At 40.9% G+C, this 18,014-nt stretch overlaps 1 protein-coding gene across 1 annotated transcript in view; it reads left to right on the top strand.

The window, feature by feature from the left end:
- Nucleotides 1-18,014, top strand: part of DNAH11 (dynein axonemal heavy chain 11) — a 4,606,558-nt gene that overhangs the window by 3,397,315 nt on the left and 1,191,229 nt on the right. The window contains exon 64 of the mRNA XM_044065542.1: nucleotides 8,348-8,583. Coding sequence (XP_043921477.1) covers nucleotides 8,348-8,583 — 236 coding nt within the window. The remainder of the gene's footprint in view (nucleotides 1-8,347; nucleotides 8,584-18,014) is intronic.

Raw genomic sequence — 18,014 nt, 5'->3', positions numbered from 1 at the left:
AGTTAACTTTCTCCCATCTGTCCCCCTCCCCAAAGCATTTTTCTCAACATTAATGACATGATGTAGTCCGCCACAAGCCCAACAGATTCTGAAAAAGTCCAATATTTTCAGATTTTCTTGTTCTGTCATATTTCCCAAATATAATTATTGCATTGTAATCCCACATTGTCACTGGTTTTATTAGTGTTCATCTCCATCTCCCAAATTCTGTCACTGCTTCATTTCCAACATACTCTCAGTTCTTCTAGTCAACTATCATGCTCTCTTCCTTCTCTCCAACATTTTCCGTTGAAACAGTGGAAAAACCTTCACAGTTAGAGTCTCTCTGTAGTCTTTATTACCGGAAGAATGAGAAGCAGGAATCTCCTTCTATTTCACAGCTCACTTTTTGTTGGACAGACTTTTGTATTACCTACTTAGCATGTACATCATCAACAAATGATCTTGTCCCTTCAGTGAAGAATACATTGAAGACAGCTGGCTACAGCAATTTGAATCTCAGACCTGCATCTCAACATTTCCTGAATAGTGACAATGAGTAATCATTCTCCACAAACACTCTGTTATCTCTCACTTTTAGTATTTTGTCCTTCTGCCACAGTTTTTTCCAGAATCAACATCTTCTGTTGGTAGTATTGCATCTTTACCATTATCCTGGATCAACTTATCCACACCCCCACACGGGGAAACAATATCCTAGACCTAGTCATTACCAACATGAGTGACTGGTGTTCCACACCTGAAGTCAACTCATCGTTTGTCCGATCCGACCATAAGCTAATCACCCCTGATATCCAAATCCTGCCCCCCCCCCCCCAATAAGGAAACCACGGTAAAAAATTTCTCCAAAGCCAACTTCATGCTTCTTAAGACAGAAGTGGTGAATTCATGACACCCATGCAGATGGACAATACAGTTACTACTGCTGAATCCTACACAAATGCACTCTGTAAGCACTTACACAAGTGCATGGATCATGCTAGCCCAAATAGAACCAAGACGCTATCCTCTAAAAAAAGGAAGCCAATCCAGTGGTCCCCTGCCATAAACAAACTGTACAACAGAAGGAAGAAACTGTTGCAAAAGAGAGTAAAATCCCATGAGTGGAGGAACGCCCTGGTCAGTAAGAAGCTGAGATCCCTTATAAGATCCTCCAAAGCTAGCTACAAAAACAAAATCACCACTCATTCTAAGGACAACCACAAAGCATTCTATAGCTATGTCAAGAATCTCAATGGCAACACCCAGACCTGCTCTGAGTTACAGCACAACGGCACAAAAATTACAGAACCAACTAATATTGCCAACATCCTGGCAGATAGGTTCATTGCTAACTTTAGCCCCCCCCCCCCTCACCCCCTAAAGGACCCATATCTATACAGGAAGAATGCAGAGTCCCTGTAATCACAACTACACAGGTAAAAGCTGCACTCTCTAAAGCCAAAAGCACAGCATCCATGGGACCGGACAACATCCCAGGCTGCGTTTTACACCAACTTCAGAACGAACTGGCTCCCCACTTAAGCATCATGTTCAATAATAGCCTTGCATCAGGCTTTGTGCCCACTGAGTGGTGCACAGCAACAGTTATCCCATTCCACAAAGGGGGAGCCACCACTGATCCCGGGAACTATCGATCTATTAGCCTGATGAGCCTGGTCTGCAAGGCAATGGAACGTATCATTATGGAACTCATTAACAAAGACATTGGTAACCTTCAAACTCTGGATCCCACCCAGTTCGGGTTTGTGAAAGGCAGATCATGCCTCCTGAACCTGATCGACTTCTTTGAGGCAGTCACCAAAGCCGTAGATGAGGGTAAGGTGGTTCACACAGCCTATCTTGACCTCGCCAAGGCTTTCGACACCATCTCCCATTCTGGAATTATAGCTAAACTCACTAAACTAGGTATAAATCCCTACGTCATAAGATGAGTTTCCAACTGGCTCATTGACAGAACCCACACTGTAAAAGTTGCAGACTCCAAATCTGACCTCAAAGCAGTGACAAGTGGAGTACCACAGGGTTCCGTCCTGGGACCTCTCCTGTTTGGTATCTACTTCTCCGAAGTACAGGCTAACACAGAAGGCCTCTGGCTAATGAAGTTCACAGATGACTGCAAAGTAGGAGCCATAGTCAAGTCCTTAAATGATGTGGACATCCTACAGAAGGGCCTCGCTGAGACAGATGCCTGGTGTCAGAGCCATGGCCTCAAGCTCAATGCCAAAAAATGCTGTGTCATCCCCTTTGATAAAAACTCTGTACCCATGAACTACCACATAGGCAGCATCTACTTAACACAGAATGTGTGATAAGAGACCTTGGGACCCAGGTGGACAGTAGTCTCTCCTTTGATAGTCACATCGCCACAGTAGTCAGGAAGTCCTTCTACGTGGCACACCTCATCATAAAAGGGTTCTCATCCAGGAAAAAAGAGGTCATTGTTCCTGTCTATTCGACACTCATTAGACCCATTATAGAGTACAATGGCCCTTTTGGAATGTACCTCACAAGACATCTGCAGCAGCTGGAAAGGCCACAGAAGTACCTCACAAAGAGGATTACTGGCCTCAAACAAATGCCCTACACTGACTTTCTCAAAAAATTCCAGCTTTACTCCATAGCATATCGCCTACTCCAAGGTGATCTCTGCCTAACATATAAAGCTATGTCAGACCCAGAGCTGTTGGACATGCTACACCTAAAGAAATCCCAATCCCTCCGAGCTACATGCTCTAGGGACCTAAACCTTGTCACCACAATAAACAGGACATGCTGGAGGGATAGATTCCTGTCCCAGAGACTACCCATACTCTGAAACAGGCTACCCATCTATGTCAAGCAAAGTTCTTCATTAGCACTCTTCAAGAAAAATCTTGATGATTGGATGGGAAATAGGAAATACACCCTGGGGATCACTTCTGTGTCTCTGTTCGATAGTGGCACAGGAAAATAACTTTCTTGGGTGGCGTAAGCCAGAGAACCTTATTGGCTAGGCTTACGTAAGCCCTTAGGCCGATAGCCTAGTACCTACCTATGAACCTATAAAGGTCAAAGTTGCTTTCTCATAATCAGGTTTGGAGCATATACGCAATGTGGCCTTTCAACTAACAACTCCTGCTGTGTAATACCAGTCCAATTGCTTATTTGTGCTTTCATAAAATTAATGTAGTATGTTCCTTCCAGCTTCTCTGGATGTAGCTGAAAATCTCAGGTTTTCCCTAGTGCTCTGTCCTCTAATTCTATTGTTTGTGAAACATCTCATCCTGATCAGTCTCATATTCAACCATCCTTTTCTTCATTTCAACTTCTGATTTTTGCAGCTTTATCATCTCATCTGAATATTTGTTGAACGCTTTTTACATTTTTTCCACCCTTTTTTTTGTGTTGTTATCCTCCATCACTGTTTTGTTTATTTCAGCTAGGTCTGTGTGCAATTGTCTTATATCTTCCTGTAGGTTACTGGAAGTCATGTCTGGAGTTTGCATTGCTTTTTGCTGAACAGCTGCAGAACTTTCCCCAGTCAGTGTTTCTTACTTAATATTTTTAGCTGATTTTTTCCAGGTACTCTGTATTTCTTTTTTTGCTGGCATCCAATCAGTACACTTATTACTAATTACTGAAATTTACCCATAAACATAAAAGTCAACAGGCCTTCTGTGTTGAGTTTCTGTTTTCATACTGCGAGAGCTAGAGTTAAGCTGTTTGTCAATATGCAGCCATCTTGGAAGTATCCTGATTCTTCCTTTAGTCAAGGAACTGAACTGATGGATATTGTTCAATGAACTGAGCCTAAGGTTTCCACCCGTCCCGTTGTCAGCAGGGCACTCACGGGTTGAACTGCTTCATTCCGTTGCCCACTGTGCAAAGTAGTGGGACTTGAAAAGTCCCACTTTTCAATCGCACTGAATTGCCATGGCAAAGCCACAATTACTTCTGGGTTTTCCATGGCAATTCAGTTACGTCACCAACCCGGACCTGCAGGCAAAGTTGCTGCCTGTTAGGTCCGGGTGCTTTAATTTGTGCAGCAATTGGCTGCAATTCATGAAAGGGGTGGGGATTGGGGCAAAGATCACAGCTGTAGGAGCGCTTTATTTTAAGCGCTTCTACAGCTGCTAGAAAAACGAGATTTGTTTTTTTTTTTATTATACTAAGAGAAATTAAAAGTAACAGTATAATACAAAAATAAGTTAAGTCTTTCTCTTCATATTATGTCATTGCTGAATATGTTATAAGTGAAGGCAATGCAGATTTTAAATTTAGAGCACATGACATAATTGACGTGAATGTAGGAGGTGGAGATTGTATTATATAACTACTGAGGCAAGAGAATATTAATGGATTACATTATTCTGAGCAGATAGATGTCTTAGCCTCAGTTCTGCTGTCGGCATCAAACCTATCTTAAAAATGAAACACAGTGGTTAATCACTAAGTAAGGATCTTGTTTTAATCAGTGTGTTTTAAGTAATGCTTCTATATGAAATGTGATCAAAGGATGTTATAGTAAGAACTTACTCCTCTTTCTTTTAGAACTAAAGAAGACCTAAAGAAACACTGATAGTGTGAAAGATTGTCATTTATTACTTGCGTTTTCAGTTTTATAAAGAATATATATATATATATATATATATATATATATATATATATATATATATATATATAATTTTTTATTTATTTATTTATTTATTTTCTAATGAGCCAGCCATCCATCCATTCATGCAGCCAGCCAGCCATCCATCCATTCATGCAGCCAGCCTGCCATCCATTCATCCAGCCAGTCAGCCATCCATTCATCCAACCAGCCAGTCAGCCATCCATTCATCCAACCAGCCAGCCAGCCATTTATTCATCCAGCCAGCCATTCATTCATCCAGCCAGCCAGCCATCCATTCATCCAGCCAGCCATCCATTCATTCAACCAGCCATCCATTCATTCATTCAGCCATCCATCCATTCATGCAGCCAGCCATCCATCCAGCCAGCCAGGCATCTATTCATTCAGCCATCCGTCCATCCAGTCATTCATCCATCCAGCTGCTACTCCCACCAACCAGCTAGCCACTCCAGCAGCCAGCCAGTCAGTCAGCTAGCCACTTCAGCAGCGGACCAGCTAGCCACTCCAGCAGCCAGCTAGTCAGCTAGCTAGCCACTCCAGCAGCCATCAGTCGTACCCATAACCGCATCTCCTTCACTGCTCCTGTGGTGATGTCATGGTAGAGGGTGTGGCCGGTGTCATATTGGCCACACCCCCATGTACCACTTTGGCCCACTTAAAAGGTGGCAACCCTAACTGAGCCCAGGTATTTTTATTTTCTCACTCTCTTTTTTTTTTTTTTTTAACTTTCTTCATAACCTATCTCAAGTGCTTATTGAGATTGTCTAATTCAGAGATAGGGTAGAGTGACACAGAAAAAAACATCATTAGCTTTTGATTACCATGTCGCTGAACTGAACATTGTGGTGTCAGACCTTATCAAACTGGTGTTCTCCCTACCAGTTTAGATGGACTTGTCTGAGGGGTGGAAACTTGGACACACATCAGAGTTGCATATCAACTAGAAGTAATTTGTCCATCAAATCTGTCAGAAATACTCTCGGTTTTGGAGTTTTTCACATAGTGACTGATAACATTATGGTAATACACTACATAAAGATTACACCTCCATTTTCTGTTGGTGACAGCACTGTGGAATCTGGCATTGTACCTTAATCTGTAGCTTGTAGCTAGTAGTAGTAATAACACTGACATAATTTAGGTATGATAGCTAACTAGATGTTAGTGCATTCTGCAAGTTTTGCTTTTTGTAAAATGAAAAAGCATAAAACCACAAAATAATAAAGATTGGAAACAGAGGATGAGCAAATATAGGTAAGTAAATAGCAAAGATGTTAATGCAGAAAAGTGTAAAGGAGCAACACAGGCATAAAAAGTTGAAGTATCCGCAAGGAATGAAAATGATTTGGGGGTAACTGGTGCTACCTAAAACTCATGAAAGTAAGATTGTTGACATATATGCTTTTGTATCTGGCCATGGCAGTGTATGGTGTAACCAAAGCAGTATAATGTAGTGACATAGACTGAGTTGCACACATGATCTCCATGTTTGAGTCTCATCAGAATCCACTCCACTGGCATATGACCATGACAGAGTTGCTGAATTTTTGTTTCTTTTCTATTGCACCTGACAAACAGATGTCTAGTCTCAGTGGTCTTATGTAGCTCACAAAGTAAAGTATCACTGCTGTGGGAAAGCTGATATGTTGCCTTGCAAAGGAAAGTTAGCTAAGTGTTATAAGTATAAGATGATGTGCATGTCCTGAAAGTAATGGAACAAGAAAGTTATCCAGTGATTGAGATGTTGGTAATTCTGAAGTATTTTATCCCAGAGCAGGTAGTTGGAAGTTTTGCAATATACTCTGTCAAATGTACATCTTATCAACAGAGTATAATTGCTTTCTGTTTTAATTGAAAGCTACATTTATCAGTGTCAGGAGGTGTTGAATAGCAGGCCATTGACTTTTCCTGTAGTGTGTGAACTTGTGTTTTTATGAAGGTAAGTGGGGTTTTGATGTTTTGCAAAAGCTTTCAGATACACAGTGAAAGTTTTAGACGGCAGCAGAAGTGGCTTTTGTAGTCCCTGGGGTTAAGTCTGTACTGACATTCCATCTTCCCAGCTGTTCATTTGAAGAGCCAAAAAAAAAAAAAAAAAAAAAGATGTGGTAGGCATACTAGCCAGATACAAGGTACATGGCCCCTCTTCCTCCCCCCAAAAAGGTCTATGGTCTGGTGGCTGGTGCCTCTAAAATGCAGTAGCCAGTCAGGTCCCATTTCTGTACCCTACTTCCAACCCTTCTTCCTCAGATTTTACTTAAGACATATTTTTTTCTTTGAAACTGCTAGCAAACTACTTGCTACAAATGTATCAAGCAGTTGCTACAGTTTATACTATGCACACAGTACTACAGTGCTCAGGTATTAAGTTAAAAAAAAGGAAACTTTTTTTTTTTTAAACTATAGCAAAGTACTTGCACCAAATTTAGCAAGCTGTTGCTACAGTTTACTTTAGACCACACATGGGATGCTACAGCACTTGGATATAACTGCAAATGCAATGCTGACTTTTAAAACCTGATATGCACTCAAGCAATCAGGATAGGCTGGCCAAGGTTGTGCCCCCCTTTGCGCCCAGAGCAGTTGCCCCCTGTGCCCAGGCTCTAGCTCCACTACTGGTTTCAGCATTGAAGTGTGTGTGTGTGTGTGTGTGTGTGTGTGTGTGTGTGTGTGTGTGTGTGTGTGTGTGTGTGTGTGTGTGTGTGCGTGCGTGTGTAGGATAGGGTTAGAATAAGGGCAGCGCAATGGGAGAGATTTAGTGATATATTTTGGAGTAGGTGTGCAAATATCTTTGGATTAACGTTAGACTAAGGGCTAGGTAAGATGATAGTTTAAATGTTATATGTGTGTGCTTGTGTGTGTGTTTGTGTGCGTGTGTGTGTGTGTGTGTGTGTGTGTGTGTGTGTGTGTGTGTGTGTGTGTGTGTGTGTGTATATTTGTGTGAAGGTCTGTACTGTAGTGTTACTGTTACAGAAAATGGTTTTATTAAAATAATTTGAGGATTGGGATTAGGGGCAAAGTCTCCTGTATATCCTTACTCATGAAAGCCAGTAAAGCACTCAGTGAGCACTTTCAAGCAGACAACAGTATAGCATTCAACTTCTTTGCTTAACAATTCTGGACAGATCCAAAACTAATGGGGAGGGGAGGATAAAAATCAAGGACAGTTATTAGATATTGCTGTAATTCACTTTAAACATTAATAGAACTACAGGTTTTGCATCAACATGCATTTTCTGAGCAGTAAGAAGTATGAAACTCTTACATTCAGTCAGTATTGCCAGAAATTAGTACTAGTAATTTACCAGAAAATCAAAAAATTTACAAGGGACAGGGCAAGAATATGAGGCAAAATCAGAGACGTTCTGTACAATCAGGGACAGCAGGCAGAAACAAAGTGGTCCTCTGGCACTAGATAATACATCCTGTAAAAACTGTTACCCACTTTGCTCTGCCACGCAGAGTAAATTTCTGACAGCTTTTAAAAGCTAGTCAAGCAAAAGCAAAACAGATTATCTAATACATGACTAAGGATAATAATGTCTTTATTTGTTTAGTGCTTTCACGACCATACAGGTTGCTTCATCACAAAAATGAAATAGAATGAAACAATTTGTTAATACGTGTAAGTATACAAAGAATTACAGTTTAATCAATAATGCATATGTAGGCTGGTTAAATTGTTTTGCAGTTTTATAGATCTTACCACTATTGCTTTCAATTTTTTAAAAGGTTTCCATTCCAGTAACAGAAGGGCTGGATCCAATTGCTATGTTAATTGATGATGCTACTGTGGCTGCTTGGAACAATGAAGGGCTGCCTAGTGACAGAATGTCAACAGAAAATGCTACCATTCTAACAAACTGTGAACGCTGGCCTCTGATGATTGACCCTCAACAACAAGGAATCAAATGGATAAAGATGAAGCATGGGACAGACCTCAAAGTAATTTCTTTAGGCCAGAAGGGGTAAGTAAGGCTATATGTGTGATTTTCCTAAAAATAATTGCTCTTGTTATGTTTCTAAAGTTATGTTTTAACTGGATGCAAGAAGTCTGAGTTTCTAATTAATCTTATTTGATGTATTACTATATAATAAACTTTGTCTTTCAGCTAGCTTGCAACAAATTCTTTCTTATTCTTTGGAAGTATTTTTAATCTCACTTACTTTTGCCAGTTTTAAATATTCCCTCACTAGTTTAACGTGCCTTAAATGATTGATGGCATCTGATTAGAATCTGTTTTCTTGCGTTTATGAAGAGAAAGCTGGGAATGTTGACAACATGGTCCTTTGTCAGGTTTTTCAGACTTCACTTATAAATTTATGTTTTGTTAATTATGCTACCCAACTGGCCAGAGTCCCTTTCTTCAATGGTATTCTGAAGAGAAAAGCTTTTTAAGCAGTAATTATATGTTAAAGTCTCATTACATAATTGAAGTCATATACTATATGGTTAGAAATTAGAAAATGTAAGTGGACAAATAAAAATTAGAACAAGACTACAAATCAGAAAGAGCAAGAGAGTGGGCCATAAAGCAACAGCATGATCAGCTGTATGTAGAGGATGAGTAGTAGATTTTTTACATTAGTAGTAGCTGTCGTACAGACTGAATTAGTTTGTTCCTGAAAGGTTAACTGAGTAAACTTCTTTTAGAGCACAGATTGCATGATGTCACAGTTGCCAAAGTGTGTCTACACAGGTCTTCCAAACATGTTTGCAGCAGTACTCTTTCTAGCTTGTAGAGCTTACTTATTTGGATTCATTTTGACTCATCAAAGGTAGTTTGGGTGACTACAAAAACAAAAAATAAATACAAAAAAATAAAAAAAAACATTTGCTAAATTACCTTCAGCAGACATTGAAGAATTTTTTTTGTTGCAGGGGAGAAGTCCCTTTGATGCCCTCATGTGGTGTGTGGAGAAAAAGACATACTCCACTATTGGTAAAAGTAGTTTTGGTGAACAGTGTTCAAACATTTTACATTTGCTGAAAATACCTTTGGTGACCTGACATGTTCCAGTGTATTCCGTATGTTTGGTAGGTGATGGCTAGGAGCTATCCCAAAAAATGGACTTCCTCACACAGGACATGAGATGTTTGATGCACCTCAACCTTCAACTTCTTCAGTTGACTGTCTTGATGACAGACTTAAGTTCTTATCTCAGAAAACAATATTACTTATGGTTCTGACTTCTCCAAAAAGAGTGATATTTTTTCCAAAGATGTGCTAACTTTGGGCAAATTCATCCTTTATGCCTAAACTCATTTCAGAGTTTATACTAAGCCACAGTATTCATGATATTCATCTTCCTGATTTCTTTCCAGAGCCAAAGAATTAGGAAGAGAGAATTCTACACACACTGACTGTCCACATGCAGTTTAGGTACTACATTGACAACAAAGACCTTCAGGACTTTTGATCAACTTTTTGTCTTGTGAAGGTAAGGAAAAGGGACAACCTATATCTGAAGCAGACTGTTTCCAGTGGGTTGTCCTGTGCTGGTGCTCTTTGTTACTGTCACCATAATAAAACACATTCAGATAAAGTCATATCCCTTGCAACTTCTGTGACATTTTAGAAAAGGGTGAACTCAAGAAATATACTTGAGGCTTTAACTTGGCCATCTGTCCACACCTTTACTAAACACTACAAACTACATTCCTTCACTAGATCTAGAGAAGACTTTGCAAGGACTACTCTCCAAGTGATCCTGGACTCTGATCCAGCCTCCTGTTTCTGTACTTATAAGTTCTGTTATTCATCCAGCCTCCCTATCTTTTAAGGCAAGAAAGCTCTAAAGGTTTGGCACCCTGGCCACTGGTTTTACTGTGCATCCCAAGTGCATATCAGTGGCTATGCCATTTGGAAGGAGCCCTGAAACTTTGGCAGCTGGCCATTTGGTTTGATCCTTAGCAGGGCATTTCATATTGCCTAGTGTTTCTGCATGAGTAATATATTCAGGTATCTACTGTTTAAGTTTACTTACACAACTCTACTTTCCTTTCGTAATTTCTCCAGTAAATTCTGGACCCCTCTTGCCTATTTTCTGTACCCCTAATGTCAGTCATCCCTTTTGGTAAATGTTCATTCTCCATTGTGTTGGCTTAGTTTTTAGAATACTTTATGCTGGTTTATGACTATAATATTCTGTATTATTGTTGTTTTTGTTGTTATTACTCTCCATAAGGACCTGCATCCAAAATCCTACTCTTTAAGGAATGACGCCAAACCAACTTTTTAAAGCACCTTTCTTATGTTCATAGGAGCTTACTAGGCTAATGGCCATAGGGACTTAAGCATAGCCATATAATTCTCTTGTTCCCTAGTTGACCATGGTTAGATGGTCATTGTTAACAGAGTGACTCAGTGATTAGCATGGACTGCCCCTGTCCATGAGGGACATAGGTGCCACTCCTTGGATGAATTTACGGTCTCCCATCCAATTGTCAAAGTTTAAATAGGGCATTAAGGAGCTCTGCTTCATGTGAAATGAGAATGTATTCCAGAGAAGTGTTAGTGTCTGTGAGACATATCTGTCTCTCCAACATGTTCTGTTTATGTCACAGGCTAGGTTGAGATCTCTGGAGTGAGTGACTCTTGTCCCCTTTGATTTGCAGACATGCAGCATTTTCATTAAGACAGGGTCAGAGATTGCTCTGTACACCAGGCTCAAGTCACCTCTCAGCAGCCTGTAGGATACAGAGTACAGAGACAAGGGCATACAGTCTTTCCATGTAGGTCATGTTTTGAAGGCCTTCAGTTTTCTTGGTTAGAAACTTCTGTAGTCTCTTTAGATGTTGCAGGTGTCTGGCGAGGTACATGCAAAAGGGAGCATTGTACTCAATTAGTGGTCTGATGAGGGTCGAGTATAGAGAAGTTATTACCTTTTTAGTCTTGGATGCGATGCCCTTAATTATGAGATGCACACTGTAGAAGGCTTTCCTTACCACTGTAGAGACATGGTGAGGTGATCAAAGTTTAAATTGCTGTCAACCTGTGTTCCCAAGTCTGTGTTTGAGCTTAGGGAGGTGCTGTCTGTAATGTAATTTGCAGGGGCCACTTCTTTGCCAAAGGGAATAATAATGCACTTTTTTGCATTTAGTTTTAGACCGTGACTCTAGTACCAGTCATTAGTCTGTGTTAGCCCCTTTTGCAATTTGTTAATATCATTGGGGGACTCAACGATTGCACCTAGTTTGCAGTTATCTGTGAACTTGGTAAGCCATAGGCCATCTACTTTTGCTTGGCTGTCCGAGAAGCAGATTCCAAATAGCAGAGGGCCCAGCACAGATCTCTGTGGTGCACCACTGGTAACTGGTATACTGGTGGAGGCGGACTCCCAAACTTTGACAGTGCATTCTGTCGGTGCGCCAGATTGCTACCCATCTAGTGATGTCTAGGTTAATCCCCAGCTGGGAGAGTTTCTCAATGATACCTGAGCATGGGATTGTGTTGAAGACCTTGGCTAAGTCAAGATAGGTGGTATGTACTGCTTTGCTCTCATCCAGGGATTTGGTGACATTCTCGAAGAAGTGCACCAGGTTTAATAAGCAAGACCTGCCCTTAATGAAGCCAGACTGGGTCAAGTCATGAGGTTGGAGGTTGCCTGTGCCCTTGTTGATAAAGTACATCATGATTCTTTTCATGGCCTTGCAGATAAGGCTGGTTAGGCTTATGGGTATGTAGCACCCAGGGTTGGTTGATGGACTCCCTTTATGTAAGGGGGTTACTGTTACTGTTCTCCACTCTGCTAGAACAAAGCCAGTGTTCAGGCTATGGTTGAAGAAAGTACCAAGTGGTTTTGCCAGGTGTTGTTTTAGATTGTTTAGTAAGCAGCCATGGGATGTTATCTGATCCCATGGAGGCTGTGTTTTTGGCCTTGGTGAGGGCGGATATGGCTTGCTCTTTGGAGATGCTAGGTAGTGGACTGGTGACAGGGATGCTTTGCGATGTGTCTGGTGGGGACAGGGGAATTAAATTTTTGCCAAATCTGTATGCCAGCAGGTTGGCAATTTCTTTGAGTTCATTGTAAGTAGTACCATCCCCAATCAGTTCAGCACATAGGTGGGCATTCTCTTTAAGATTTTGGACATAGCGATAGAAAGCCTTATGATTGTCTTTAGCTAAAGATGCTAATTTAGCCTTCTAATTGGCTTTAGGGGACTTTACAAGATATCTTATTTGCTTGTTAAAGCTGTAGAGGGTATTCTTCCTCTGGTGAGTAAGTTCTCTCTTGTTCCTGGATAAAAGTTTCTTCCTTTTGTTATATAATATATTTGTAACTGGGTCCACCAGCATGGCCTGTTTCTTTGGGAGGACCTGATTTTAATCTTGACAGGTACAGCCAAGTCTATACAGTTGTTTAAATGTCTGTACAAGACATTTGTATACCCCTCTACATAGAATTCATTGTCGGATGTGTTAGCAGGGGGTTTGAAACTTTTTACACCCTCACTTAATAGGCTAAAGTTTGCCTTGGAGAAATTTTTCAGTTGGTTTACTCCTGTGGGGATGTCCAGTCTGATCTTTACTTCAAACTAGATGGATTTATGGTCTGACCTCACCAGGGTGGGCAACACACGGGGTAGTGCTCATATTGGTAAGTAGCAGGTCCAGGACATTCAAGCTCCTTGTAGGGGTGCAGACTAGCTGTTCCAGAGCATTTGAATTCACAAAGTTCAGAAACCTCAGGGCGATTGCATTTCTTCTCATGTATGTTGTCCAGTCTATGGAAGGGTAGTTGAAATCTCCCATGACCTAAGTGTTTAGCTGTATAAGGAGGGGATTCTAGCAAGTCCAGGTAGTGACTGTATTTCTGATGGTTTATGGTGGGGGATCTGTAGCTAGCAATGCTGTGGTAGGGTGTTTTACCTATATTTAATTGTACCTGGAGTAGTTCTAGAGAGTCATACTGTTTAACCAGTCTCGGCATGTATTTGGATTTAACGAAGATGGACACACCTCCACCGTTAGTTCTTCCACGCTCATTTTGGGGTCTGAATGTGTGAAAGGCATTGCAGCCTTGTATGGCTAGGGTGCTCTTTGCGGTCTTGAACCAAGTCTTAGTGACTGCACATATGTCAGCATCTTCCAAGGTGAGGAGTGCTTCCAAGGAGTGCAGTTTTCTATTGGGGGTCCTAGCATTAGGCAGCATAACCTTGAGCTTGTCTTGAGTGGATTTCTTTGCATCAGGATTTGTTTTGTTTTGACATTGCGTAAAAAAGGCACTATGGGGAGTCAAGCATCTTTGCCAGTATCAGAAACCCTAGAGGAGACAGGTGAATACCATCTTGGGCAAAGCAGTGTGGTCTGTCGACCATATCTTCCCAGGCTGACTGATACTGGATTCCTTGGATTGACACCAGAAGCTAAGCCAGTGGTTGAAGTCAGTCATTTTTTGTCTGTATTGTGCCATCATCCTGTGGTAATGGTGAAATGCTACTTATTGCTTGGGACATACCTGCCTGGGACGCATAATCTGAGAGTCATAATGATAATTGCTGCTGAGTGACTTAAGTGCATGCGTGATTTGGTTGATCCAGGCATCCTGATAGGCAGCTAACTGTGACTTTCTATTTGTCCAGCCTGGTGAGGGGGACATCTGTGTGTCTCACTTCGGAAAAGCCTATGATCAGGGCATTAGGTTTTGAGGTGTTTTGCCTTCGGGGCTTATTTGTTGAGACTTGTATGTGTGTTGCAATGTGTAGTGGGGTCTTTTCGTGTTCCAGTATGTCTGATCAGTTTGCGGTTGGGAGGTCTCTGGTCTTTTGGTAGGCTGTTAGCGAGTACCTCTGCATAGATGAGTCTATGTGACTTGACCTTGTCTTGTGTGAGAGGAGAGGTGTGTGTGCTGACACCCTGCTTCATGTCTTGTTTATTGTTACACGAGAGGACAGATTCTAGCTTCATGGTATAGTTACATCACTCACATGCTGTATTTGTTTGCTTTAGGAGCAAATGTTTGTCAGTATACATGAGGCAATTACTACATTGCCCTAAGATGCCCATGGCAATCAGGCTAGCTGGTGAATTGTTGGGAAACTGTCAGTTTAAACCATAAGTACTAGTTGGGGAGTGGACAAGTTGGATTAGTTTTTGCTCTAGGAATAACTTGACTGACTAAACAAGGGTGCTTATTTTGCTGAGGATCAGGGGTGAAGGAGTGTGGTGACGCTGCTCAGTGCTTGGCTGAGTTGTCTGCAGTGCATCATATGGCAGCTGAGTTGCCTGCAGTACAGCAGGGAAGCTTGGGAGGGTTCAAGTGGCAAAAGTCTTGTTTCACAGTTAATTTCTCTAAGTCTTTAGGTCCGTCAGGATCTTCTACTGCAAAAGCCCCCAGCTTCTCTAGTTCTCTGTCTTCTTTTTTAATGGTTGCTGCTATATCACTACTTGCCTTGGTCAGATTCTAAGTGAGGGTTCTTCAGTGGACTCTCTCAATTGAGTAGTCTGTGACAACTAAAATTCTGTTGAATAAACTATTAATGTATTGTTCTGGATTGCATGTACTGAGGTGTTTGTTATTTATTGTTTTTTGTGTTTGCCTTGAATTAATGATCATTAGTGTTTTTGTGGTTTACTTTAGTGGTCTATCCCAACTCACCCAATGCATTTTCCCATTCGTCTTATACAGGCTTGTTATTGTCACATCTCATGGTAGGTGACATTTGACCATGTCCTCCTTGAACATCCATTTGTTCTTCAGTTCACAGCCTTGTTGACCATGGGTGCTCCACTCCTGGGAGATGGTTATTATGAGGTGTATTTGGTCCAAGGTATCTAATCCCAGACTGAGGCCCATCTCCACAGCATTGTTTTGGAGATAAGGGTGGTCCTTCTGGCATTACAGATTTTTCAGAACTGTCTCCCATAGTTGTGATTTTGATACAGACCATCATCATGTCTTGGTCTGGTACATCAGTGCACAAGGGGGAACTAAGTGCTAGCCTATGTGTTGAGAGGTCATGAGGGTGTGGCAATGGGTGATGTCCTCTCAGTGCTTTCTTATAACAATGGACATCCCAGGGAAGTTGAGCAAGGGTATCTTGATGCATCATGAGTGGTCCCTCAATCTGTCAGTGGCTGCACAGATTTTCCATTGCTGGGGGTCAGACTTTTTGCTTCCTGTTTTTCTATCCCTTACAACATGAAATGCAGCAGCTTCTTTATTCTGATCCCTTCCAAGAGATGGTCACCAAGGGATGTTTTAGTCAGAATTTTGCCCTCAGGTCTCCTCTATGCTTACCCACCAGCTAACTTGATAATAAGATTCTTACAGAAAGCAGCTTGCTACAGGGCATCTTTAATCCTGATAGCCCCCTTCGGGCCCAGGCAAGTCTGGTTCTCCTTTCTGTGGCCTCGTTTAGTGCACCCTCCTTGGCTTCTTGATCCAATTGCAGATCTTATTTTCCAAGCTTTAGGGCAGCCTTAGTCAAATCTAAAATCCCTCAGACTGACCGCTTGTTTCTTCCACTTCCATTGATGGGCAGAGATCCCAAACTGTTTGATGGAGTTGTCCATACCCTTTCTTCTTCTGAAAAAAACTAACACCAGAACAATTTATGATAGTTAATCAAGATGATTTTGTATTTGGGCAATATCAAAGGGTTTGGACACATTTTCTGCTCTTTTAAATGTTATTTTTGACTTTTTAGCTGTCCTTTTCCATTCTGGGTGTCACTCGCCAGGTCAGGAAGAAACAGGCGAATGTTGTGGGTTCTTCAAACAGCTTTATTATATACAAACACATCATTAACGAAGCTAAGTAATTTTAACTTATAAACAAACTAGCTGTCATCCACATAGATGTTAATGCTCTGGCTGCACCTTCAAAATGGCACTAAAACTAACACATGCTTGGTATTTATATGCACACACAGACTTTAGAAATGCTTCTTAAAGGTACAGCACACCTGTTATTCTACATCCTCCCTCTTTGAGAAATGAGTCAGGCATTGTCACTGGTATTAATAGATATGCAATTTACAAAGGAATAATTTTCATCATGTAGTTATACAACACTAGGTACATATATACAACTTTGTCCAAGTTGCTGTGTATTTCACACTAGGCTTTGAAATGCGACCATATCATGTGACATAAAATTTGGGATCTGGTTTAGCAACCTGGGACTGTCTCTTGTGACTGTTCAATCTTAGAAACCTTGGGACCATCTGCCAGAACAGTATCAAGAGTCAAGACATGTCCTGGAATAGGACTTTCATCTGGATTGCTCTGAGAGTTAGAGTCTTTATCATAGGAACAATGCTGTGATATCAGTTCTGCTACAGGAAGAAGATGTCTGTGATTTCTCTTGTACCTCGGATTTAACAAAATAGGATCTTGGCTCTGCACATATACTGATTACTTGATCAATCCGGTCGAAACCTTTCACTGTTTGTATCCTCACTGTCTCAACTTCTTTCAGTGGATGAAGAAATCTGCTCGATTCATCATAGCTGGACTTTTGAAAAGAACGCTTTTTAAATAACTGGGATTTAATGGCTTTGTTGTTTTTAGCTTTAGGGCTCAATAAACTAGAACTGGTAGGCGATCTTGTTCTGGTTTGCCTGGATAAAAGTCTCTGAGCAGGTGAGCCAAGTATATTGTCACAGGGTATGTTTCTGAGATCGAGTAAATTCAAAAAAAAAAAAATCGGTATTATCATGCTTTGACTTCTCAAGTAACTGCTTTGCACTCTGTACTGCATGTTCAGCAAGTTCATTTGTTTGCGGATACTCTGAACTACTAGTAACATGTACAAAGTCACACAAATTTCTGAAACAGTAGACTGGTAAATTGGGTACCATTGTCAGAGATTAATTTCTGTGGACTGCCATGGACTGAGAAATGGCATTTCAACTTAGTAATGACTGTAGTAGAAGATTAGGTGGTAAATCGGTCTCAAATCAATTTGAATAAGAGTCTACCAGTACTAAGTAATGTTGATTGTTCCACTCAAATATATCAGTAGCTACTATTGATCAAGGTAATTTAGGGATTTGACTTATCTGAAGTAGCTTTTTTTGCAAATGCGGTTTAGTACTACTACATACTGAACAGGAAGAATGTACTCTATCAATGTCTTTTGCTAGAGAAGTCCAAAACACAAGTCCTCTCATGCTTTTCTTAGTAGATTTGGAACCTGGGTGACTACATTGCAGAATCTGGATATACTCTTGTTGTAAGGAGGCAGGAACAACAATTTTAGGACCTTTGAAAATAATGCCATCTTCCATCAACAACTCATCTCAGTAAGGAAAGTAAGGTTGCACATTTGGTGGTGCACTAGATTGCTTTGATGGCCATCCAACACTGATGTAGTGATTGAGCTTTTGCAAAAATGTATCAATCATTGTATGATCTCATAGCTCAAGTCTTATGGTAGAAAAATTATGCAC

The sequence above is a fragment of the Protopterus annectens genome, chromosome 3.part0 (assembly GCF_019279795.1).
Source record: "Protopterus annectens isolate FY-2018-M chromosome 3.part0, PAN1.0, whole genome shotgun sequence".
NCBI lineage: Eukaryota > Metazoa > Chordata > Ceratodontiformes > Protopteridae > Protopterus > Protopterus annectens.
The sequence above is the reverse complement of the archived record's forward strand: the minus strand, read 5'-3'. Positions and strand labels throughout refer to the sequence as shown.